The sequence below is a fragment of the Nannobrachium achirus genome, assembly GCF_963921795.1.
Source record: "Nannobrachium achirus genome assembly, chromosome: 5".
Taxonomy (NCBI): Eukaryota; Metazoa; Chordata; class Actinopteri; order Myctophiformes; family Myctophidae; genus Nannobrachium; species Nannobrachium achirus.
In genome coordinates this window covers 40,489,811-40,517,368 of record NC_137814.1, presented here as the reverse complement: position 1 = coordinate 40,517,368, position 27,558 = coordinate 40,489,811, and the positions used below count along the sequence as shown (strand labels likewise).

The following is a 27,558-nucleotide window of genomic DNA, read 5'->3' as shown; positions in this document are numbered from 1 at the left end:
GGAGGCTACTAATAACTTCTTGGTCGTGTGGCTGACCGTGGTGAGGAGGACTGTGGTGGAGGAGGAGAACACTCACTGACTGACTGGACGGGACAGCAGCGCGACAGAGGACCTGGGACACACGCGACGCTACAGCGACTTACAACTGCACACAGACGAACCTTCACCCAGACTAAATCCACCGGATCTCTGAGGACATTAATTGTCTCTCGCGTCGAGTAATAATTAACTAGAACATGAACGAGTTGCGTCAGCATTAATCGATTCATGATCGTAACGGTGGAACATCTCTCCACCACCAGTCCACAGCGAGATCACACTGTCTGTGAGAGAGAGAGGGCCATGCACACGCACCGCTTCGCTTTGTGATTTATCGACGCCGCCGTTGTGCTTTCACTCCCCCCCCACCCCCCAACAAAAACATGGAATGACTTAATTCCCCGCTGGATTGTTTGATGGGGCTGCTTAGAGTCATGATGCCACCCAAGTTTCAGCTTCTGGCACTGCTGGCGTTCGCAGTGGCCATGTTCTTCCTGGAGAACCAGATCCAGAAGCTGGAAGAGTCCCGAGGAAAGCTTGGTAAGAGAGGGCTGCAACTATAGTGTCTTCTAAACAACACATCAATGACACACACTGTCTGGCACTGCATGCTATTACACACCAACAACACACACTGCATGCTATTACACACCAACAACACACACTGCATGCTATTACACACCAACAACACACACTGCATGCTATTACACACCAACAACACACACTGCATGCTATTACACACCACCAACAACACACACACACACACACACACACACACACACACACACACACACACTGCATGCTATTACACATCAACAACACACACTGCATGCTATTACACACCAATAACACACTGTCTGGAACTGCATGCTATTACACACCAATAACTCACATTGGACTGCATGCTATTACACACCAACAACACACACTGCATGTATTACATGTCAACAACACACACTGCATGTATTACATGTCAAGACTGTATGTTAGTAGCCTACATGTTATTGTGAACACATCAACACACACTGCATACTATTACTCATGAACAACACGCACGCACACACACACACACACACACACACACACACACACACACACACACACACACACACACACACACACACACACACACTGCATGTTGTTATTACACATCAACAACACACATGCACTGCATGCTACAACAACGCATTACTGTACATACATACATACATACATACACACACATACAAAACACATACACAACACTCTGCAAGTTACAACACACTGCTTGTCTCCAGGGCTGGTATAAGGGAACAAAGCCAGTGTGATGTATGTTTTTCTCTTGGTTGAGTTGAGTGTGTGAAGCATTGTGGTGGTCCACAGGGTCAGTGTGACAGCTGCATGCATCCCTGTGCATTCAGGTCACTAGGAGGTGGTATATGGTTACTGGAGAGCAGCTTTTCACTTTTCCCCCAAGAGGTCATATTTTGTCAAAATGGCAGGAATTGCTGTGGTCGTGAAATGTTGATAAACTAGGGCAAGATAGATAGATAGATAGATAGATAGATAGATAGATAACTTTATTATCCCAAGGGTCTTCAACAGGGGCTCCGGGACCCCTGGGGGGTCATCAGAGTTACCACAGGGGGTCCTCCACTCCTTTGTGTGATAGAAACCTTTTTTCTAATTTCTTTATATTAACCATGAATTCTAGCGTTCATATTCTGAGAACTTTAGCCAAAAATAGCAGATCTAGTTCAACACATCTACCGTACATGCGTTGTGAGCATGTAGATCGGCTATTTTCGGCAAAGGTGGTGTTTGGTGTAAAAAGTGGGGGGAAAAGTGCAGACTAAGTACAGAGTGAAAGGGCAAGTTTATTGAGTATTGACGGTTCAAGTGGTTAAATATCTGAAAACACAAATTGACATGAATCCAACATACACTGATGATTGTGCTGACAAACAATGACATTCTGAAAAGGTTGGGGGTGACTGCTTCATTTCTCTCTCAACTAATATAAGGGGTCTTGAAACGGGCCTGAAAACGTTGAAGACCCCTGAACTAGGGAGATTGGAACTCTTGTCATGTCATATTGATAAAGGGAAAGGGGAGGGAGACCATTGTTATTCCCTCGGGGGAATTTTCAGCTTCACCATGGATATATGGGGGACACAGCGCCTCGCTCGTTGTGTGCTTGTTGATCGGCTATTTTCACAATTTATATTCCTTTTTTTATGATGAATGGATACAAGGTTTCCACCCAGTGACACTTCGACACATAGCTGAGGCTAGGACATGAACCGTTGACCTTCTGTTCCCAGTACTTCGCTAATCGCTACCCATTCATCTTTACCCAACAGATGGGGATATTCTTAAGTTTTGTGTGAAAAATCCAAATCAATGATATGGTATAGTGTGACATGGAAATGCATGCATTACACACAACAACCAACTACATTTTGTCGGGGGATGCAGCTGCCACTCTCTGTGCCAAACAGCTCCAGATGTTGTGCTGTAACAATTGCATACAATCAGTGTAATGCAAATGGTAAAGTACCTGAGAAAGGTGTAAATCAGAGAGATGTGTTGTCCACTGGCCGTTTATGTGTATTTCTGAAGTCGGGCCAGAGATGGGACTGTGAGTAATTATTTTATAGTAAACTCTAGAAATTAAAAGGGGAATATCTTTGCTGAACACAGTTCTTTTCAATAACATAATGTATGAGAATGCTACCCTGCAGCAAGTTATTTCTTAGATAGATAGATACCTTTATTATCCCAAGGGGGAAATTCAGTAAATTGCCTGTACACTGATTATTTCTTCCTATTGAAAAGTGCTGTGTTTAGGTCTCAGTGCCAGCTATCAAGAAGTGCACACTCCCAATAAAGATCTGGGACATTGCAGGATTATCTATCCTCTGCCTCCAAAGTGTTTTCTTTTTTTGTTGTTGTTGGAAGGAACAGCAGAGCACATATCCTGAAGGTACAGGGAGAAATCTATGCACCAACCATCGTGTCATGGGACCAAACATTAAAGAGTGATGACCCTGGGCAGTAGCTTGGGAAGGGGGCATGAGTCATTTGGCTGTCAGACCCTTGGCTGGCACTCACTACTAAGTAGTGACTACTTGAATGGGTGGGCAAGGCGTGAAGCTTCAGAGAATTTGACGCTATGGGAAAACTCAATAAGAGATCTATTGAGAACTCTGAACAATGAGGAACTAGTATTCAAGTTGTGGGCCTTGCAGTTATGATCGCAATGCTGTTTTTGTAGATTATTATGTCTTTGTACAGACCTCTACTACTACTGCTACTTAATTTGTTCAAAACAAACAGTTATACTGTGTATGCTGTGAGTTGCATAGGTTCAAGGTTGAGACTGTATCTGGTAGTTAAAAAGCGAGGGAGAGTGCCGATTTGATGGTGAACAGTCAGCCTAATCAAATAATGTGCCACAGATGAGTTTGTTCTGTCAAGAGTCCTATGTGGGCGCGCAGATTGCTATATGACATTGGTTACTGCTGCTCTAAAGGGGTTAGGCTATAGGCTACATTACACTCACTGAGTGAAAATCTAAACTCTCCTGGGCTGCTGAACACATACACCCATGCTCGCTCGCGAGTGCACACACTCACGCTCACACTCACGCTCACACACATTGCTGAAACAGAACCTGAGGGCCCTGTGCCTGCCTTTTCCATGACTGGCCGCCACACAGAGAATCTGTTGACTTGGCAAAAATGCTCTGATGGATGGCTGGACCAAGCAGATGTGTAACCGGAGCCTTGAATTATGTGCTGCATAGTCAAATAGTTCTGACTGAGGTTTTCAGAACCCTGATCTTGCCTCATAATGGGCAAATTACCAGGTCCCCCTGATTCCAAGTTTAGCCTAATTTACAGTAGCGTTGCACAATGGTGTCATCTAGGTGAAAATAACAGATACAAAAAATATATATTTTTGGTATTTTTGGTAAGCGACACCATCTTGGGATGAACTATAAATTAGGCTTTAATCTCTGAAACAAAAACAATGGCGTCACAACATTAAGGATCAGGTAGTCACACAGTTGCATGTTGTGGGACTATTGTGATAAGGATGTCAGTTTAAAACAACGCCAAAACTCGTTTTATTGATGATAGGAAAACCCATATCACTCATTTGACTTCCCTGGTATAGGTAAAATGCTTCAGTGAGCTAACTACATGTCATATATACATTTTACACCTGCTTGTGATTAACTGTATGCAGGCTGAAATGACACCCTCTTACACGCTCCTCACAGTGTGGGATCCTATTGCCTGACACATAGGTTGAATCACTTCCCCCTGTTAGATGTCTCTCCTGCAGGGCAGACAAGCTGTGATTTGCTTCCAAGCTAATCGTCGTCCCAAGGTTTTGGAGAGGGGAGCACTCCTGCATTACAATCACGCAGTGACTCAATTCTGTATCCTGCCAGAGGCCTAATCTGTTGTTCTGGTGATAATTCTCTCTCTTTGCTGCTCATCTGCAATATTGCTGGACAGGTCAACTGTAGAGCAAGCAGATGAGGGATGGATCAGTTGATGGATGGATGAATAAAGAGGAAGTGCTTCTTCCATATAGAAGTTCAAATGCAGGTCATAGCCCCTTTCCCTGTCAAGTTTGGGGTCAGTTCACCCCCCCGTTCAAGGAATTTCAGGAAGTTGTACAATGCTGCTTGCTTACCTTGTTGTTTCAAATGTTTTTGGAGCGGTGAAAGCGCTCCCAATAGACAGGTATGTCCATGGGTATGTGGGTGGCTGGGTGGCTGGCTGGCTGGCTGGCTGGCTGGCCGGCCGTGTCCGTAGCCTGGCAATACCTTGAGTGGCCACACACAACACACTAGCTAAAGGAGGGGCGCTGTTTTGTGCAGGCCAGGCACACTCACCACTCACTCACAGGCACAGTTTACAGTTTACAGTTTAGGCATTTAGCAGACGCTTTTAATCCAAAGCGACTCACACACACACACACACACAGGGTATAGCTGCTCAGATTCACCGCTCCACTTCGAACCGAGGTTTGATTTTTTCACACAAATCACATAATACATAGACAGTATGCCCAGGTGGCTCAGCCATGATGGAAATATTTCCATCAAGTTGGCATTTCTCAATTATTAAGCAAATTCAAATTGATTAGGGAGCAGGCTATCTTGCCTCTTGTGGTTCGGGAATCAGATCATTGTTTGGTGAGGCTTCAAGACATCTGTAAGAACTAATACAATAGAGGCTAATTCAATTGACTATTTGCAACATTAGGAATTCAATAATAGTTAGTACAGTTATCGTTGTAATTATGGTGATTGCACTGGATTTTGTAGAGTGAAATGTTTTAATTAGCCGAATAGGTCAACCCTGTCCACTTGACATCTCATTTCCAGGTCTAGCTCGAGGTGAAGTGTGGAGAGGATAATGGCAGTGTGTTTGCCCTGCTGGTGGTAGAGTAATTTGAGAGGAAAGTTATGGTATATAGCTGCGTAAATAGAAATGTTGTTTATTAAAGTGTCACCTTTTGGCCCATGCAACTTGAGCGCTACTCTGCCCTATGAGCCACAGAAGGACGTCTCATAAGTGCTCTTTGCATGAGAGCTGTGTAACATGGTTTGGCTCGCTAGTGATTTGCCTGATCCATGGAATGAAGTTTTAATTCCCATCAGTGATATTTGGCTCCATATATCAGCAATTCCCCTATAAGCCTATAGCAGCCGATAGGGAGAGAGAAAAACACAGAAAAAACATCCTGTTGAATGCAGAGGAAGGAACCATGCATGAACTCATTGTGCATCTGTGTTTGGAGAGCTGACGCAAGAATGTCTTTTAAGCATTCATTCATTGCCACAGCCCAATGCTCCTGGGGTTGGATTTGAATTTGATTTCACTTGTCATGCTAGGCACTTGCAACCTCAAGCCCACCCTCACTCTCCACTGCCAGGGGATCTGGTCAGGAATTTGCTCTTGAAAGGACGTTTGGTCGAGCATTCCTGGTCCTTGTGGGCTCGCCACATGGACTTTCATTGGATGACGCTAGTCGCTAGCCGCTGGGCTGCCCAAGGCCTGTTCTGATCACTGCTGCATATCTCGCATGCTGTGTCACTAAGTAGCCAGCCTTGTTCAGTCTTTGAAATTACATTTTAATGCTGAATCTAAATTTCTCTGGCTGGACTATTTATCAAGAATGAAGCCGAACTATGACTGTGTTAGTTAGTGTTAATTGAGATTCTTTACAGAATTGAGTGTATCCAAACTAATACATACTAAATAGGTTAAATTATTTAAAAGAAAAAAAGAAAATTTGGCTCTGCAGTTTTTTTCTCATGCCTAATTGGTTGACAGATCATGATGACGTACTGTAACCTTGTTTCAGCTTTCACTTCCATCTCTGAAAAGTGCAACCTCCACTGTTGTTCTTATTTTATTATCATTGTTGCCATTATACAGAGCACTCAGATTCCCTTTGAACTCTCTCTGACAGTCCAAAAGCCGTTTTTAGCCCTGCCCGAGGACAAGGGAAGGGGGGCATGAGTCATTTGCTGTCAGTCTGTCGACTGGCATCTGCTACTGTAACTAGCCTGTAGTGTAGCACCTAGGGCTCAGGGCAGAGCGGGCCCTGTGCTCGCTCACTCAGCGCCGCTCCGAAACACGCCATTTGAGTGGCTAATGGAGGGAAGCCCAGCGTGGAAACAAACGCAGGTGTCAGGCACGGATTTGTTGTGAGAGGCGGGGAAGCACAGTGCGATAATAGTCGTACTGGGTGCTGGCTGCATTGTGAGAGGCAGCCCTTGATTGGGTTGTGTATTTATGTCCCTGGCTTGCACTAAAGTGTTCCCGTGAAGTGTTGTGTGGTGGCTACTGTAGCCAGCGAAGAGCGTGTTGCTTCAGCGAGATGACAGACTGGCTAATCGGGGTGTTATGGACTGTTTCACACCCTGGATGTAATTGGAACCCGTGCTGAGAAAAGACTTCCTCTGCTCGACCCCCTCCCTCTATCTCACTATCTGTCTCTCACTCATAATTTCTCGTGCACACAATGTACCGTGCTGCCGCTATTCTCTCTTTCTCCTCAGTAGTTCTTTATCACTCTAGGGCATTTTGACAAATGATATACCTTAAGCATGTGTGAAAGCAGGTGTCAATTTCTATGGGTCCTTTATTTTTTCTGTCAGAGTAAGCCTAATTTATACTTTGTCTAAACACCAAGAAGGCTGCGTATTGCAGTTGTACGACAAATTATATTAATTAATTAGCCATTACTGTTCCTTTATAACAACAAATCAGTGTGATCTGTCTAGTACACTGAAACTGATGTACCTCTGTCTGTCATAATGCAGAATGATATTATGCTCATTATCCAACACCTTCTCTCCTCCTAGTCACATGCAATAGCCCTAAACAGTATCTTGGATTTGTGTAGCGTAAGGGTCTTCAACAGGGGGTCCGGGACCCTTAGGGGATCCTCAGAGTTACTACAGGGGGTCCTTGTGTGATAGAAACCTTTTTTCTCCTTTTTTATATTAACCACTTGAACCCTAACGTCCATATTCTGAAAACTTTAGACAAAAATAGCAGATCTACAAGCTCACAACGCTTCGCGCGGCTATTTTCAGCAAAGAGGTTTGATGTAGAGGGGAAAAAAAGAGCGTACTAATTACAGAGTGAAAGGTCAAGTTTATTAAGTATTGACGGTTCAAGTGGTTAAATATCTGAAAACACAAATTGTTTTTTGTCACATTCCTAAGACAAAAATTTGATTCGAGTAAATTTACCCCCATTGATTCTGGATCCGGAACGAATGGGGGTAAATTTATTGTTATCACATTTTTGTCTTTTTTTGTAGGATGGTGTCCAAGAATTTCACCTATAATGAAATACCTAAAATAGGGACATCAGGTTGAATGTGGTTAATAATATTCTAATGCCCCTGCGATTTATCACCCTCATAGGATGGGTGCCTGTAACTGTATCTGCTCCCAGCTTCAGAGCTAAGGTGGGTATCACAAAGAGAGAGATTAAGACACAGTGTATGGACATGGAATAAAACGGAAGAAAACAAGGAGAAAATGATAAAGACATTTTTAATTTAATTTTCTTCCCCCGACCCAGAAATATTTAAAAGGGTGGCTTTTGAGCCTGCACAAAGAAAAAAACACCCGCAGCATTTTTTACAACCAATTTCATCAGGGCATTGAGGGATAAGAAAAGGATGGAAGACAAGTCTAGCTGTGCTGTCTGCCGACTCCTCGGCTCACATTTTATTCGTCCTATTACTGTCCTGGATTTGGCTTTGAGCTGCCTTTTTATCTTGTTTTGGTCATAACACATCTACACCGCAAAATCCGGAATGTTAATTTAACTCTGACGTTTTTTTTTACTGTGTGCTGTGCAGTGCTGGGCTGTCGGCTCAAGCCTGTCGGCTTTACTATTGTATTCGATCCTGTCCTCTAAACTGTAAAATCTGATTTATACTTGGTTGCATCCAATGCCGTTCACCGAAGAAAGCAGCACTGTTGTGCAATGAAAATAGCAGATCTACAAGCTCACAAGTTTGTAGATCTGTGAACTTGTAGAAATTGCATGCAAACCAGTATAAATCAGGAGTAAGACCATTCCGGTCCCATCCTCTTTTACAGTACACTTTAAGACATAATAAGACAGAATAAAGCCATAATAAGAAATAATGTGTTGGTAATTAGAGCTAATATATTTTATTAGACAGAAACAAAGACAGAATAGTAGAAAGAGCGAATACATTCTCTGGCACCGTCACCTGCGGAACTGCAGCGGCAGACACTGCCGCACGACCGCTAGTTCGACCAGCAGTCGCACTGCATCGCCGGCGATAGGACCAGCAGTCCCGCCAGTAGGACCGGCGGCCTCCGCACGGACCGGCAGGTCCCGTAGCGGTAAACTGCCCGTCCGTGTGGTGGTGGCTGCCGCGGCAGTTACCAGCGATGCCGGTGCCAGATAATGTATTCGCTTTCTGCTATTCTTTCTTTGTTTCTGTCTAATAAAATATATTAGCTCTAATTACCAACACATTATTTCTTATTATGGCTTTATTCTGTCTTATTATGTCTTATTATGTCTTAAAGTGTACTGTAAAAGAGGATGGGACCACAATTGTCTGTCTGCCGGTCTCCATCAGGCTGTCTATTTATTTTGCTGAGCTGTTTATTTCTCTGGACTTGTGAGGGACAGTTGTTGCTTGAGTGTAGTCACTCACCTTAGATGAGATGAAGACATGTAAGGACATGTTGATGTGCTGGAACTTGCACCCCCATTCCATCACTTGATTGCTCCTGGGGGTCGATGCTTCAATTATTATATGCTATCAATTATTACTGCTACAAGTCTGATGTGATTGATGTACTACTAGCTTTTTCTACATAGTCTCCCTCCTTTACCTTTCGCACCAAGCACAATAGCCTGCACTGTAGCCTTGATAGATGGATAGCCTGGAGGAATCATGCTAAATGTAATGGGATGAAAAGAGATGAAAAGGACATCGATACCCAAGCTGGAGAGATGGGCTGATATAACATCTTACACTAGATGTTGGTGTCCCCCCATTAATGTTATCATGCTGAAAGATAGTGGAACAGATATATCTTTGTAGCACTCTCCTGTGGCCTTAACCTGCTCATCTCACTCATCATTAAACCTATGAATAGCTGTCCTCTCCTTTGCCTAATAGAGTGTGAGTTTTCCCTGGACTCCTATGTTATGAATTATTAATTGTCTGGCATTGTGAGCAAGAGAGGAAGATAAAGAGCAATCATAGTTGTAGCCAGAAAGCAACTAGATCTGCTTTGTTTTGTAAACACTTTATTGCAATATTATATTACTATTATAGTGGCTATGGGTAATATCATTTTGAATCATTAAACCAGCCTTTTCTGTCTGGATGCCATAATTAGTTTTTTGTTTTAGATCATTTTTTTAATTTCTGCTTGTGACAGTGAAAGGTAATGACTTGCAGCAAAGGGCCTCGGGCAGGGACGTGCAGAGAATGTTAGAGAGGCAGGGGCTGACATTTCTTTTTTTTTTTGTTATCAATTATTTTTATTTTCCATAACATAAAATTAGAGACATACATATGAATAGAACAAGAAAAAGTAAAACATTAATCAAAAGAAAAATGCAATTAACAGACAAACACAAACAATAGCAAAACAAGAAAAGGAAAAGAAAACCCACCCACCCCCTTTCCCCGGACCAACACGGAATGTACAATAGTGCATGCCTGTGCTAGGCTGTTACCACTATATAGTGATTTCTTGAATCATAGCCTTAAGCTTATCTGCAATGTCCGACCACATATTAATGTTTTCTTCTTTTGCTCCGTGTAACCTTGCTATCGACTGCTCTAAATATACTATATCTAGAAAGGTTAAGGCCCACTGGCGAAATGTTAACGTATGAGGAGGTTTCCACCGCGTAGCTACCATCTTCTTCGCCGCCGTTAATCCAGCAAAGAAGATGCGCTTGCGTATATTGTTTAGTTGCAACTGTGAGACGTCATTTAATAAAAATAAAGAAGGAGAAGATATGATATTAATACTAAAAATAGTTGAAAGTTTTGAGGCAACCATATTCCAGAATGACGACACATTTGGGCATTCCCAAACCATGTGAAGGAAGGTACCAATACTATTTGAGGCGCAGAGAGTGCAGTTGGGATTATTCAAAATCCTCATAGCACATAGTCTGCGGGGAGTTAAATAAGTCCGATGAACAAAATTTAAATGAATTTGTTGATGGTCTGGATTTCTAGAAGATAGCCTAATGTTAGACCACACTGTGTCCCAACAAAAGTCAGGGTCCAAATTTGGTACATCATTCCTCCAAACAGTATCAACAGATAGGGGCCCATAACTACAGTCTAATAAAAAACCATAGAGGGTGGAAACCAAACCTCTTGTTCTGTTACCATCACAGATAAACTCATGGAAGGGGTGCAATCTAAGGGGAGCTTGCCATGGGACCCCATAGGTCCTCATGGACAATCTCAGTTGGAAGTAGAAAAAAAGGGTATTTCCAGGCAGATTGAAGATGTCACACAAATCTCGAAAAGGTCGTAAACCATTTCTATCAAATAAGTCCCCTAATGTACGAATCCCCTTAGCCCTCCACCTTGGAAAGCGAATGGGGCGATCCTCGATTAAAAGTCTTTGATTATTGAACACTGGGGAAAATAAGTTCCATTTACAATCAATCTTACACATCTTTTCAGCTGCTCTCCATACTGCCACTAAATGAGAAATGATAGGTCCAAAGCGAACTTTGCATTGATGTGTAGTTATGTTTGAATAGATAAGATCTCTCAATTCAACAGGCTGCACTAAACTCTCCTCAAGCTCTCTCCAAGAAACCTTATTTGCTGGGTTAAACCAATTTAAAAGGGGGCGGAGCGTGAAGGCCCAATAATAAAATTTAAAGTTGGGCAATGAAAGGCCGCCATCATCTCTAGCACGCTGTAATAGAGAAAGTTTAAGACGAGGGCGTTTCCCTTTCCACACAAACTTAGATATCGAAGAGTGAAGCTTATTCCAATATTGCGGCGGTGGTGGCAAAGGGAGCATAGAGCTTACAAAGTTAACCCTAGGAAGAACATTCATCTTTATGATTGAAACTCGAGCTTGGAGAGAGTTGGGCAAAGATGACCATCTATCTAAATCAAGACAAATCTTATTTAGAGTGTCACCATAGTTGTTCTTAACAATAGCCTGAAGAGAGGGGAAAATATCTATGCCAAGATATTTGAATTGGCTTACTACTGGGATTATGGGCGGCAGGATAGCAGATCTCATCTGATCATTTAGAGGTAGAAGGGCTGACTTCGTCCAATTAATTTTGTAGCCGGAAATGGAACTGAACTGATCAAAGATTTGAAGGACATGAGTAATTGACTGTGGTGCATTCTCAATGAACAGTAGAATATCGTCAGCATATAGGGAAATGCGATGCTGTGTGTTGTTAATCGAAACAGGAGTAATATCTGCAGACTGACGCACTGTCTGAGCCAAGGGTTCGAGTGAAAGTGCGAAAAGGAGAGGACTAAGGGGACAACCCTGCCTCGAAGATCTGCCAATCGTGAATAGCGGCGAACAGATCTTACCGGTTAGGACCATCGCTGACGGATTAGAATAAAGTACTTTAACAAAATGTATGAATGAAGCACCAAATCCCATTTTATCTAGTACAGCCCACAGGTAAGACCATTCCAGACGATCAAATGCCTTCAACGCATCGAGCGACAACACTGCGGCGGGGGTCCTCAGCTCCTTAGCCCTATCGATGATATGCAATAGTCGTCTAGCATTATCAGAGGCTAGTCTAGTTCCTATGAAACCTGTCTGATCACAGTGTACTAAGGTGGTCATAAAACCCTGCAAGCGACGCGCAAGCACCTTAGCAAAAACTTTTAGATCAGAATTCAAAAGTGAAAGCGGTCTATAGCTTGCGCAATCTGTGGGATCCTTGTTCTTCTTCAACAATAATGATATAATAGCTACATTCACATCCCTGGAGAAAGAGCCACTTTCAATTGCATATCGAAACATGTCTAGCATCAGCTGACCTAGATCTTCCCAAAAGATGGCATAAAGTTCAGGGGGTATCCCATCCAAACCAGGCGACTTGCCCCTACGCATTGCGAGCACAGCTTCCTGTAATTCCGCCAGATGGAGCGGTCTATCTAAGGCTTCCGCATCCGCCTCGCTAAGGGTTGGTAACTGTATGTTGGATAAAAAATTATTGCATACTGCATCATCGTGAATGACCTCGGAGGTGTAGAGCTCATCATAAAAAGCACGAAACGTGGCATTGACCTCTTTGGGTTCTGTAACCATGGCTCCCGTTGTTGATTTGACACTAACAATATCAGCAAAATGCTCATTGGATCTAAGACGTAAAGCCAGTAAGTGACTGGGTCTTGCACTATTAAAATAGTAGTTTTGCCTTGTGCGTTTCATTTGAAATTCTGAGCGGCGCTTGAGAATGGAGTTAATTTCTTTCTTAACTAGCTCCCTCTGAGTTGCTGTACTAACATCAAAGTTATTTTGGAGAGAATTATCCAAAGTAGAAAACCGAGATTCCAATTCCACCAGTTTGGCTGACCTTAATTTTCTCTGAGTGGACGCATAGGGGCTGACATTTCTAAAAGGGCCTTTTGGTGGAAATCTAGAAAATAGCAGACCTCCAAGCTCACAACGCGTCACGCTGCGACGCGTTGTGGGCTTGGAGGTCGGCTATTTTCGGTGTGTGATACCACACTGCGTTCAGGTTCAGGAGACTTTGGACAAGGCAATTCTCTTGAATGCTGCCTTATGGCTTGGAAAGAGGGCTTTTGCATTTCTTTCACGATAGTAAAAACTGCATTCCTGGAGAGGGCACTCTTTACAAACAGATAAAAGGGCAGGGGCTCAAGCCCACTTTGATGTGTATGTGTGCACGTGCCTGGCCTCGGGTGGAATTCAAACCTGGGCCAGCTGCGGAAATGACTATAGTCTATTTATCTGACTGGTATGCGCTCTCTTACCAGGTGGGGCACCCCTGGGTGCCAGAGAATATTTTGTGGTTAATCCTCCTCACAGTTTCAAAGGAGCAAAGGAGCACCAGACTACTACTTGTGATATTACCTATGGGGAAATTGTTGCTTTGGCTAAAAGCTTTACTGGCCACTAGTGACGGACAGCTGTTGACGAGTCTATGCAGCAGCTTCACCTTAGAGGGTTTAACTCAGGAGCAAGTGAATCTTCTCATGAGTTAGCTACACGTTTTCCCCTCCCTAATGTACCATCCAAAGAGCAATGCCTCTGAAAATGTTGCATAATTCCCACTGCTTAGTCAGTGACAAGCCAGTGCCAAGATGAGATCTTCTATCCAATCAATTCCCCCCACCCCCTCTTCAGCAACTTGTCCGACCGGCCTCAACTCTAAACAAGGCAGGGAATGATGCCACCCGATTCTGCTATCTGTATAAATTGCTCCATAATTTCATCTGACAGGCTGTTTCTGACAAAGCACACGGAATGCCCCCCCCCCCCCTTTCCCCCTTTCCATTTGTCCTCAGATGATATTGGCTCACCTGTCAGACAGCAGAACTGCAAGGCTTCGATCTCCGATAGGAATATTAGCAGAGGAAATGGCAGGTTGAACCACGATGATTAGCGTCTCCCTCTATGCAGGACTGTTATCATTAATGTAGACACACGGCATGCATTTAGATTGAGAATTATTGATGGGCCACAACACGCGGCTGCATTTGATATTTAGTCTGCTCTGGAGTTTAGATGGAACAGCTTGTGTTTCATCTATTTCGTGGATTGTGACAGAGCTCAGGCAGCAAATATGCTCTGAGCTTGGGGCCGTGAGTTGCTGTTTCTGTACTATCACAAAGAGGTCAGTTCTGAGGTGGTGTGGTGTTAACTTTGTCCTCTGTGATGACACTCAGTGGAGTAATGATGGTCATGAGACCCATGCCCTCAACCACTTAACCTCTTAAAAGTGTCCGCGTCCTGTTGTCTGTCGGTGACCACAAGGGCATGTTTTGTCTCTTCTCTGTGCCGGGGGATCACATTGTCAGGATTCACTGACAAAGCAGCCTTGTTTTTAACATCCTTCTTGGGGGGGCTTCAGTAACCTCATCATGGGTTACTCTGTGCGGACTTGACCTCAAAGGCCCAGCAGCTTTCTTCCAGTTCTGTGGCTTCTGCCTCTGCCTTTTGCTCACAATGCTACGACGGCTACGGGTTAGAATCTGATTCACAGCTGTAGCTGCATCATGTCACATCCTTTGTTCCACTCTGCTAGTGTCCATTAATACAAAACGGCCATAACAAAGCTCCTGGTCAACATATTGGTCACCAGTGTTGGGTGTAACGGCGCTATAACTAACGACGTTACGTAGCCCCGTTAGGTTTGGTGGTAGCGGAGTAACTTAACAAGTTACTTCTGCAATTTAGTAGGATCGTTACCAGTTACATTTCCCAAAAAATAGCGGTTAATTGGGTATTTAAGACCTATAATTCCCTGTTTTTTCTGTTGCCACAAAGGAAAAATAAATCCATCTGACACATTTGCGCTGTTTCCTGAATGAGCTCTTCTCTCTCATAGAAGGAGCCTGAAGCATGCATGCACGCATCATGGCCCGCATTTTTACACGGAAAAATGTGACCAACCAGAAATGTGTTGCCAGCCTGTGGTGGTTGCGTAGTCATTCTACAGTTTACGACAGGCTACGAAATTTGGTGTAACTTGGGGTTACTTGCGGTCATCTGACTATTAGCGAGTCAAGAAGAACTTTTTGCGTGTCTTGTTTACTTTAATTTACATGGCAGGGCTTGAGTAAGGCTGTGGAAGGATTCACACTATTTTTGGATTTACTTGGTGAAAGGAATAAAGGATAGATCAACGTCATTACATTATCCACGTTGAAGCTGCACGCAGACAGCCACGCACACAGCTGACAGCCACAACAATCCGGTAGGCTGCACTCTTTTTTATGTTTACCAAACTTTCTCACAGTGGGTTTTAATGGTCGGTAACGGTAACGGGTAGCTCGTTAAGTTACAATTGTCATTGGGTAGCGGAGTAACGTAACGGATTCGTTTTTCAAGTCAGTAACTAAATTAAACTAACGAGTTACTTCAAAATGTAACGATACCCAACACTGTTGGTCACGCATGAAAAAGGAAGAGTTCAAAATCCTGTTGTGGCAAACGTCTTTTGTTCTAACATGCTAGGCTTAATGTGACTCATTGATTGTGAAAATTGATTTAATTAAGTGCTTATTGAAGCTTTGAGTTATAGATTTAGTAAATATACATGTACAACTTAACCTTTATTGATTATTCTTTACTGTATTATTATTACTATTACTACTGTTATTTTGTTAACATTGTTGAGAAACCTCCAAGTTCAAGAATTACCTGCAGTGTTGCGACGGCAGTGAGCGGTATTTTAAGCATGTGATAAATCTGACATTAACCTTGAACCTCGACTAAATGCTAATCTGATAGTTTCAGGGATCCCATGTGTCCTTGAAGGAGTTCCAGAGGGTCACCAGGTACATGATGGACGTACAAATGCGGCCATTCAGTCCATTTTGAGATAAATTAACACAGAGAATTGTACAGTATAGTACAGTATAGTCCCAGAGATACAAATCGGCCCAAGTGTGAAGTGAGCGGTGCATTCTATCAATTCATTTCATTAAGTGTCCCCTAAAGCTAGGCCACTGAGCCAAGTGTGGGACATACATACATACGTATGTACATAAAAACAGACAAAGCCAGATGTAGGAGCTCAAGTAGGAATAACGCTGGATAACTTTTGTGACCGAAGATCGCAGTTAAGTATGTAAACTGCCACATCCTGTCAGTAGGTCCGTCAGCGATTCCGTACCACCTCAATGACTATGGCTGACCTGCCCATACACAATATATGGAGGCTGTCTACTCCAATGTATTTATTTCTCTGCTTGTATCTAGTTGTATCTGCTTCCACCTGCCTTCTGTCGGGTATGTATAAATAAAGACGTGACTTCATGCTGTGACGTCACGCTGACGTTGTGCCAGATTAGGTGGTGATCTCATGCTATGTCTTATCCTTTGTAACAGTATCAAACGGGGGGTTTTGGCCTAATGCGTATCAAAATGGGGGTCCTTGAAGTTAAAATGGTTGAGAATAGGGGACACTCTAAAGTGCCTCAGGTGGCTTACTGTTTTTCACCAGCTGTCTCAGCATCTGTCCAGTCTATGGAGTTAGCTCAGCAAGTGAATCTTTCCCTGACTGTTATGACCCATGATGGATGTCGACTCCTATTTTCTACAGAGTCTACCTCTCATACAGCCCTTTCCCCTGGTCCCTGTCCTGTCTTATCATCTGTCTTGGCATGTATTCTCTCGCTCCTCTCTTCTTCTGTCTTCGCTTTTCTTGTCCTCACTTCCCTCTCACTCCTCTCCTCCAGCTGTCTGGAGCTGTACTACTGTGGAGGACATACCAGTGAATGAGATCTTTCATGGAGCATCAATAGCAGTTGTGTGTCAAAGCCAGGGGAAGAAATTCCCCAAGCTTTAGTAATTAGTCCTAAACGGAACACTTAAAAAAGAAAAAGGATTACATGTTTAACTCATGGTTTTTCTGTCAGATTCTATGCCAAAATACAGAGAAAGTGTTCTCTGTCTCTACTTTCTATTGCTCCCTCTGTCATCACAGACGCACTGAAAAAGCATAATGAGCTCAGAATGTATGCATTGTATCGTAACACATGCATTTCAGTATGCGCTTTTACATTGCCTTGATGTGTGTGCTTGTGCTTGAGTGCCTGAATTTTGTCATGTTGGATTTGTTTTTAAAGTACAGAGCGCCTGTACAGTCACCTATTGAAAGCGCTCTAGTTCATCTGGCATTTTGTTACTCATCCGCACAACTGCCCGCAGCAGCAGCGCTGAAAAGCTGCACAATAGATTGTACGGTACGTTTCAAATGCCTTGTCACCACTCAAATAACAATACCGGGGACTCGAGGTTCAGGCCTAAATCTCTCTCATTAGGTAGCCACTGAAAAACAGCAAACTGTTTGCTGTTTTTTCAGTGTTCATTCACTCTCTGGTAAAAAACAGCCTCAGACTGAAATTAGAATAATTAGATTTTGAATTGCAAACATAGTGCTGTTTATCCGTTCCAAATGTTCAGGAAGGTGATAATTGTGTGCTGCAGTGGTGACATAACTGTCCCTCTGGAAGCCTGGCATGTCGTGACAGCAGCCTGCATCCAAGTCTAGATAGAGAGAGAAAGGAACACCACCAGCAGCAATAACTGCAGAACTAACTCGATTTTTATATAGCAGCAACCTAGATCTCCTCCTTGTCATCCTCCATTGATTTTGCAATCCGGCGTCACCCAAGCAGAACCATACAAGCCGTACACCTCAGTCTCCCGCCGATAGCCAATCTCTATTACCCAGCCAATGCCAGGCTTTGGTTCGTGGGGCTACTGCGAGGCAGAGAGAAAGCTCTTGTCTGCTGAATTGGATTGATGATGGATTTATGAGCTGCTTTGAGAAAGGATCATCTTCTTCCACCGCTTTTATTATCCCATCAGATCTGACGAGGTAGCCATAATACATGACGGCCTGTCACATTTCGCAGATCTGCAGGTGAATATGAATGATGATTCGGAGTATTCGGGTCTAATCAGCCGCGAAATTGCTTCAGTAAATATGTTCTAGCAACCTCAACCATGGCCATTCTTTTTTTTTTACTCTTCTTTCTCACTGAATGAAATTCAGAGTAATAGGCTTGTACATGTCACAATGTTTAAGACCTGTGTTGCCTCCACGGTTCATAATTAGCTTTTAATGCAAGGAGACGGACAGGGGGAGAACCAACGGAAATGTGGAATGAAAGGAAGGCCTGCTGAGCGGCCATAGTAATTCAAACCTTTGTTCTCTAATTAAATGACCTCAGAGGGGAGCACTAAGCTTAAGTGAGTGTGGCGCCCTCTGATACAGCGGTTTGTGCCAAGCGTGTTCAGTTGCGCCTTATGAATGGGGCAACTATAACAAAGAAGGAAGCCCTCTCCTGGCCTGCCTCCCCTCCTTGTAAGTTGTTGGAAATTTGGCACCGAAAACCGTGTCTTTAACAAGTGGTTTCTGGGCCTCTTTGCATAGTTGAACTCATTGTTGTTGCAGACAAGGGTATCCTGGTCTGTTCAATTGCCCTCCCACCACAGGGGGAAAAAAAGAAAAGTCTGATAAGCTGCAAACCTTACGGAAAGAAAGTTCAACAGTATGTATTCAACGTGGATTTTACATTGGCATCCTCTTCCTCAGGCCCTGTGGAAGTGAGTTTTTCTCTTGGCTAGTAAGCTGACAGTTGAAGTTATAGCCCAATATAGTTCCAGTCACAGGCCTATGCAGTCAGCATTGGGTCAGGGTCGGGGACAGTGTCTAGAGTTGTGCACTACAAGATCTCAGACTTCAGAAATGGTGTGTCGAATTATTATCTCACTTCTTTCTACGGCTTCGCTCCGAGGGGGTGAGCCGTCTAGAATACACTCTGTCTGTGTGTCTTTCAGTGTGTCCGTGGCTAATCTCGCCGGCAGCCATTGGACCAAACAGTGGCAAATTTCTTGTGCATGCTGCAAGTAAGAAGCATTTTTCATATTTGTTTTGTGTGAATGTTTTTCACATATCTATAAATGCATGGAATCTCTGTGTGTGAGTATGAGTGTCCCCTACATACTGTATCTCAATAACCAGTAAGGCCAATCAGAGGCACTTGCTTTGGCAGTGTAAACAACGTTTGTTTTCTCATGCCAATAAAGCTCCTTTTACTTGAATTTAAGTCCCGGAAAAGACATGCTGTGATTAGCCAGTAGTCACTTTGAGTGGCAGCGTGCCTTCGCACTTCCACCTTCCCTGCGATACAGCTCACTCCAATGAACAACATCGGCGAATGAGGTATCTAGGTTTTTGAGTGGTGCTAACCCAAGCCCCCAGAACCCTGGGGGCGCCCTGAAACCAAATGGACATGGTGGCCGTTTTGAGGTACTGCAGTTGGGTCTACTCACATGAACGCGCGTCTAGGCTTCTTTGTATTGACGCGCGTTCATACCGGAAGTGCTCGTTCATGAAGCGCGTCCATGAACACAAATTATGACGCAAAACGCGTCACAGTGGCCCCACTACGTCACGGTTTTACTAGCCGGAAGGAGGGGTGAAAACGCCTCATGCGCTGGGTGAGCAACTCAATGCAAGTGGACGGGCGGGGATATCTGGTGTCCTCTCTATTCTTATTATAACTCTATGTGCTAACCACTCCTACATCTGGCTTGTCCGTTTGTCCCATGTCTGTCCGGACTGTGATTGGTCAATTGGTGTCTGTTTGTATGGCCAGGGTCACATTGGCCAAGCTTCGCAGGACGCTTAATGAAATTAACTAGCACCATTCACTTCACTTCACTGGGTCTGATTTTTTTTCTTTTTTTAATCTATGTTAACAACACTTCTATTTTTTTTTTTTTTTTTTTTTTTTAATAATTTTTATCCCACAATTTTGTAACCCATTTTTCACCCAGTGCCAACAACACTTCTAAATAATGACATGACCTCCCTGTGTAATCTTTAACTATTGATGGTAAGTAAGTACCGTAAGTCCAGTTACAGTATGGGACTATGGGTGCAGTTTGTGAATTGATCTGCACAAATCACAAGGCCAGCAGGGGGCTGAATGATAAAGTTACACATACGAGTAGTCTGTGTTGGCAGTAAAGATCAAGCATCACTAATTTACTGCTGTTGCTTTTGGCTTATGTCTATTTTGGATGGACGCGTGGAAGGTCGTCTCCATTACAACAGCCCTCTGTCTTGAGCTTGACGGCCATCTGTCATGACTCCATGTCCACAAGTTACTAGCGTGCGGAGGTATTGACTATATTAGCACCTCTGTCCTACACCCAGCTTTGATCAGTGGTTCTACATTAACAGCTGCTTGAGAGGAAGACGGGGAAAAGAGAAGGAGGGAGGGGTCGCTCTGGATTAAGAGCATCTGCTAAATTGTAAATTGTGAGGGGTCTGCGTTTGCAGGGATGTTGAAACGGGTGGCGGGATCACCGATGACAACTTAATTGCCACACAGTGGCAGCTGCCAGACCTTCAGCCAGCCCGTAAAGCAGCCTTTAACCCTGCCAGTCAGTCTGCCAGCCAGTCAGCCAGACAGTCAGTCAGTCAGTAGATCAGCCTTTTTCAGCCAGGAAGGCTGTAACTGTGTGTTTGTAGCCAGCAGGGCTTTAGACGCCGGCTGGCTCCTCTCTGGGATCCCACGGGTATTAGGTACTCCAGTGTTGCCACCCCCCCCCCCCCCCTCCACCACCACCACCCTTCCCATGGAGGGATCGGAGGCATTGTTGCCATCAGTCAACTTGAAACTGTTTTACACTGTGGATAAAAACAGAGGAAAGCAGCCTAGGCTATATTCATGGGATTCACGGCTGTGGTTTCGTTGAAGCTTACCCCCCTCCCAACAGTTTATTCATTCTCTTAAAGACAGTTCACTAACCCTGAGTCTGTATTGTAACTGCTGGCCTCTAACTCATAACCTGTCAACCTCTCATCACCTCACCTTATTACTTTTTTCATTTGATACTTGGTTAGATGGATAATTTGTGCATTACAGACACTCTGTATAACCTGAAAGCTGGATAGGTTTACAGCCAACTTCACTGTATTCATCTGCAATAAAGCGGATAAATGTGCTCCACTGACCAGTGGTTGAAACAGATAGCAAAGTGGGATAAATGTACAGTATCTCGGCCCGCCTGTGTAAGCATTTTAGCAAGTTTTATGTAAGCTTGTGGATATTTTCCAGCTTTCAAGAGCAGAACGCAGTGGGAAGTATTATGTTAGAGTTTCCACAACCTCCTCACAATAGAACGATAAGATTCAGTTTAAAAGTCCTTTCATACTTTGTTTAGTTGAAGAACTGCAGGATCACACTTGTCTACATATTTTTTTTCTTCAGACAAATTAATCAAAAAGTTTGGGCTGCTTCGTGGCCGTCACATCTAGAATTCGGGCCACTACGCAGCCCTTAAAGTTATGTTGTACCACATAGCTGTGTACATGTAGTGAGTAAGGAGTTTTGGTTTGAGAAATGAGTGTGAATGATGCATGTGGACAATTGGGTATAAATGCACATGGGCATTTGTTGTTAGATGTCATGGTTTATTGTCATTTTGTAATATAAGACAGTGTTTGTTGTAACATATTTACAAATAAGAAAGGAAATAGTACTAAAATAAAATGATATCCAGAACGACAGTATGGAGATATCTGACTGTCTGTCTGCTCCATTTTATGCCCATAAATGGAGATCTCTGTATCTGTCTGTCTTGTCCCTTTTATGCCCATATATGGAGATCTCTGCCCTTCGGGCGGCCAATCATCTAGTCGGGGACCGGCCTACTAGGGAACGATGTAAATAGGGAATGAATGCCCCACCCTTTAACGCAAACCCGATTTATCTGTTTGCCTGTGTCCATTTATTCCCATATATGGAGATATATTTCTGTCTGCGTCCATTTTATGCCCATATATGGATATCTCTGTATCTGTCTGTCTTCATCTTGAGCAATAATACGCAGCCTGCTTGCTTTGCCACCCGTGGGGAATGATGCCCCTCCGGTTGTTAAGCAATACCCATCATACCCGTTGTTCGGTTATTGACTAGCGGACATCAGCGCATACAGAGAATCTGAACCTTTCGCGCCGGTTCTGGAAGATCGCGTATCGGGTCAGGTCGAGGCCGGGCACTGTGCCGAATTTGAAGCCGGTGGGACGAACGGTTCTCGAGATACGCGGATTACATACTGTACATACATACACACTCAGAGATTTTTTTGTTGACTCATGTGGCGTACATGAAGTCAGAGCCTTTTATGAAGTGATGTCACAATGAGTCAGCAATTGCGCCAATTCCTCCGGAACAGCCTGATGTCAACAATCAGCTCCGCATACAGAGATTCCGAACGTTTCGCGCCCGTTCCGGAAAACCGCGTATCGGGTCGGGTCAAGGCTGGGCACTGCACTCCGCGCCGCGGCGGGGAACGCGCGTGCCGAATCTGAAGCCGGTGGGACGAACGGTTCTCGAGATACGCAGAGTACATATCGGTACACACACGCACGCAGACTCACAGAGATTTGTCGCATTTATTGTAAGATATTGGTTGGATCGGCGGTTCTACTGAAAAATGTTATGTACAACTGTACATGATGCAAGTACAGTAAGGGCAGGGGAAGTAGCTAAGAACGTAGGCAAAAATCGGAGCTATCCATGTGAAAAAGTTGGGAGTCTGTAGAACCAACCATGGGCTGTGAGACCCCAGATATGCTGACTCAGGACCCCATGGGTCTCGGCGTTAATTAGTAGTAGAGATGCTGAATGCGGGTGGTGTCTCCCTTTCAGGCTGCTTACAGCAGTCATGACTAAGCCCAGATTTAGTTATGAATCATATGTCATGAGTTCAGATGCATCAGCCTCTCATACTGTGGTGGGTGTCATGTCCACTCTGTTCCCTCTCTGCCTTTCTTTTACTGAAAACTCTTATCAAGTTATCTTATCAAACTGATGTCCACATCACTGTACATCACTGTGACTATGTGCCTCACTGGCCTGATGGCCAAGACGTTACCCGTCCGGACGAACGTCCGGACAGACACGGACAAGCTATGGCGGTTCTGATAGTAAGCTTAGCACAGCTCAAAAATATTGTATTTTCAGATTCAGGGTCGGGTAGAATTTGAGAATTCTAATTGCCGCCATCTGCTTCAAAAGCAATCCAGGGTCTCTGTGCTGCTCTGGGCACTGCTGTGCATGAGAATTGCAGGTCAATTTCTATTTAGAAAACACCCCACACAAACATTGATTTGTTTTGTGTTCTGAGCCTCACGTTCATATACAAGTCTTCAAGTTTGGCACAGTAGCAGCCTTGTTGGCCACAAGCATCACTTACACTGTGCTTAAAATCAGCTTTTGGTCCAAAAACTCCATTTCCCATTAATCTCTCTCCTATGTCAAACTCAACAAGTCCATCTCGATCTTTGAAATGAACCTGAACATAACCATTTGGTGAAGCTTGTTTGGGGGCGGTACACAGCCTGGGAGTAAGCTGGCTGAAAATCTAACTTCAGGGCAAGAAAGTACCATAGTTTAATCACAGCATTACCAGATAACTTTGCAGAGAAACAACTTTGTGTACTGAAACGCTATAGTGGGTGCATTTTGTTCTGTACAAGCACTTAACGTAATTTAATTGAGGAAAACATCTGTATAATGCAGCTTTAAGAGAGAGATCTACAAGCTCACAATGCGTTGTGTTGCGGCACAACTTGTTACGAGTTTGTAGATCTGCTATTTTTGCAGAATCTGCGCCTGTTTTCGCCAAATGTTCGCCACTTCGCCTATTATGACATGCCCAGATTTGGTTCATGTAGTTAACTTATCCTGTTTTCCTCTCCATTCCTTTCCCTGTTTCCTCTCAGAGCGGGCCATTGCCAGGCACGAGGTGCGGGAGATAGAACAGCGGCACACGCAGGATGGGCTGCTGCGGGAGCGGGACACCCCGGTGTCCGTGTCCGACAGCGAAGACGTTGTGATCATTTACAACCGTGTGCCCAAAACGGCCAGCACTTCCTTCACCAACATCGCTTACGACCTGTGCGGGAAGAATCACTACCACGTCCTGCACATCAACACCACCAAGAACAACCCTGTCATGTCCATACAGGACCAGGTGAGAGTCAGTGGAACAACTGCCACCTCCATTACCCTCTGTAAACCCTCTCACACATTGCGTGTTACAGCGTTGTGACTGCATTGACTAATCCGCTATGTTAACACATCAAGTTCATAGAGGCAGGGGTGTCGCACCAAATTCTGGGCCCTGGGTACTTTAACTATTGAAAAATAGCAGATATACAAGGTCACAGCATGGCACCGAGTGCCGCCCTGCAAGCTTATAGATCTGCTATTTTTGAAAAACCTATGTTTCTATGTACGTGGTGCTCAGACCTTTTCATGTCAAGGACCCCCAAAATGATATGTATTTGGCCCACGGATCCCCACCTCAAAACATTTCGTTCCAGGGACCCCCCAGAAGCAAAATTTGAGTTACAAATATTCGCTTAAAAAATACATATATTCAAAGATTTGCACACAATTTTCACGACTTTAAAAAAATAGCAGATCTACAAGCTCACAGTGCGGCACTCGGTGCCGTGCTGTGAGCTTGTATATCTGCTATTAAGGCCCCTCCACCTTGGGCCCTAGTAACTCAGTCCCACTTTTCCCCCCCTTGTGACGCCCCTGCATAGAGGTGCTCCGTGCACAGTTCCAAAACTATGCAGACATATTAGAACAGCAAAGAAAGGAGATTCAAAATGTGTTATTATGAGGGTCAGTTTGTTTTTGTGGGGTTAGGGGTTGCTAAATGACTAAACGGGAGGTGATGTTGCAATGCATTATGGTTGAAATTTGGATTTTGTCACTCTGAGTGTGCACTGTAGTGAACTTGATAATGTTAGTTGTAGAGTCGACGGCTGCTCTGTGAGAGAAATTGCATCCTGTATCGATGGGGACTGAAACTGCCTGAATGGACTCCAGGGTAAATTAATCTGTTGGAGGTTAATTGTGTTCTCTCTCTGTTCAGGTGCGGTTTGTGAAAAATGTGACAGAATGGAGGGAGATGAAACCAGCCTTTTATCATGGTCATGTCTCCTTCCTCGACTTTACCAAGTAAGACCATGGTCACCATGTTCATGTTCATTACAGGCCCAAGCTCCACCACTGTCAAAACCTGTGCAGCTACAGATCTACTGTGGATTTGTTCCGGTGACTCCACCCTTGTGGTCATTTTTTAATTGTATAGTTGAACATAAGCCTCTGGTAAAAACAATTGGACATCAAACCAAAATAGATCAATTGATATGGATCCGAATGTAATATGATGTTTTAAAATGACTTGGGGAAACTGTGTGTAGTGCCACCTTCAGGCCGTTTTTTTCAAACACATTTTTGGACACTGCTCCTACAGATTTTGCCCTAAAATCACGCAAAGCGGTACACAGTATGTCTACAGTCATGTCATCACCATGGATCTGTCCCATTTAGCGCCACCATCAGGCCGATTTTTACACATGCGACCTGACGGTCGCTTATCTCCCGATTAGGGGGTCTTACTGGTATATACTGTGTATGGATTTGGTAACCCAGGTGTTTGTCTCTTCTGCGCAGGTTTGGAGTGAAGAGAAAACCTATCTATATCAATGTGATCAGGGACCCCATTGAGAGGCTGGTGTCATACTATTACTTCCTGCGCTTTGGAGACGATTACCGACCAGGCCTGAGACGCAGGAAACAAGGAGACAAAAAGGTGCAATGTCTTAACCCATTTAGAACGGGTACAAATTTTGTGTATCATTCTTTTATGCTTTAACTATTGAAAAATAGCAGATATACAAGCTTGTAGATCTGCTATTTTTGAAAAATTGTGAAAATTTGAATTTTGACACGATTCTATAAGTGTCTTTTGAATCCTTCTAAGGTTTTTTTGAAAAACCCATGTTTCTATGTCAGCAATCTGGCTAGCCATCATCAAAGAAAAGGTCCTTTTCACTTAACTGGAGCTCAGTTTGTCTGTTCTTGAGAGACTACTATGTCAGTGGTTCTCAAACCTTTTCATGTGAAGGACCCCCAAAATTATATTTATTTGGCCACGGACCCCCATCTCAAAATATTTAGTTCCAGGGACCACCCAGAAGCAAAATCTGAGTTACAAACGTTCGCTTTGAAAAGACATATCTTCAAAGATTTGCACACATTTTCATGACTTTTTCAAAAATAGAAGATCTACAAGCTCACTGTGAGCTTGTATATCTGCTATTTTTCACTGCTTAAAGCATTCAATAATTCTAGGCCTAAATGTCTTAAACTCCTTCACAATCTCAGATTTCACAGCTTAAATGTATATTATTATATGAGACATGTTCACTTGATACTAGTGCTTCGTTTACCTGATTCATTTACACAAAACACAGAAACAAAAACATTATGCAGCATCAAAGACATAAAATGGGATCTTCCTGGGGCGACCGTTAGCTGAGTGGTTATGGCAATGTGAACCATTTGCTTCATGTCACTCTTCTACTTTCTCTCTGTGTTTCCTGTCAATCTCCACTATATAGCTATCAAATTAATGCTCAAAAAGCCCCTAAAAAGCTAAAACAAAAGCCAAGCCGGATGCACACGGATGATTTAAACTGCTATCCTCCACAACTTTCCCTGTGTGTACTCAGGACTCCCCATCAACCAAAATCTTAATCCAATATATCTGTTTGGCATGCAATGGTACACTTCACTTCTTTGTTTTGCTTCTACAAAATAACTGCAAAGCTTGCAGCGACTATCATCAAATCTAACACAAGACTTATGTGCAAGTACATAAATGTAGCTTTGCAGAACAGGCATGCCAGATTTGAACACATGTTCAAACAGATTTTAACATGTTTTGGGTGATTTGGTGATCTTTTGGGTGGTTTATTTATTTATTTAAATCGACAGCACTGAAAAGCATTTCATTGGATTTTGTACAGTGACAATCACAGTGGTTGGAAAAGATATGCGTCTTGGTCAAATTTGACCAGAATACCCTTGTAATGTTGAGAATAAACAAACACTGATTGTTGTGCATATATGCTGTGTGTTTGTGTTTCAGACGTTTGATGAATGCGTGTCGGCGGGCGGCTCAGACTGTGCTCCTGAGAAACTTTGGCTACAGATTCCTTTTTTCTGTGGTCACTACTCTGAATGCTGGTATGTCCTTGCACATCCTTAATTAGATCCTTGGCACCATATGTAATAACTTGTCACGTTTACACATTTAGGTGAGGCATTTAGTCTTATTAAAACCTTACAGTTAAAGCAATTTAAGAATCGGCTTCTAACACACAACAAATA

At 43.5% G+C, this 27,558-nt stretch overlaps 1 protein-coding gene across 1 annotated transcript in view; it reads left to right on the top strand.

Annotated features, from left to right (window-relative positions):
• Positions 1-75: 75 nt before the first annotated feature.
• The window catches only part of hs2st1a (heparan sulfate 2-O-sulfotransferase 1a), a 33,302-nt gene continuing 5,819 nt past the window's right edge, over positions 76-27,558 (top strand). Inside the window, exons 1-5 of the mRNA XM_080726094.1 lie at positions 76-579; positions 24,087-24,337; positions 25,253-25,338; positions 25,837-25,975; positions 27,317-27,414. Coding sequence (XP_080582220.1) covers positions 456-579; positions 24,087-24,337; positions 25,253-25,338; positions 25,837-25,975; positions 27,317-27,414 — 698 coding nt within the window. The 5' untranslated portion in view covers positions 76-455. The remainder of the gene's footprint in view (positions 580-24,086; positions 24,338-25,252; positions 25,339-25,836; positions 25,976-27,316; positions 27,415-27,558) is intronic.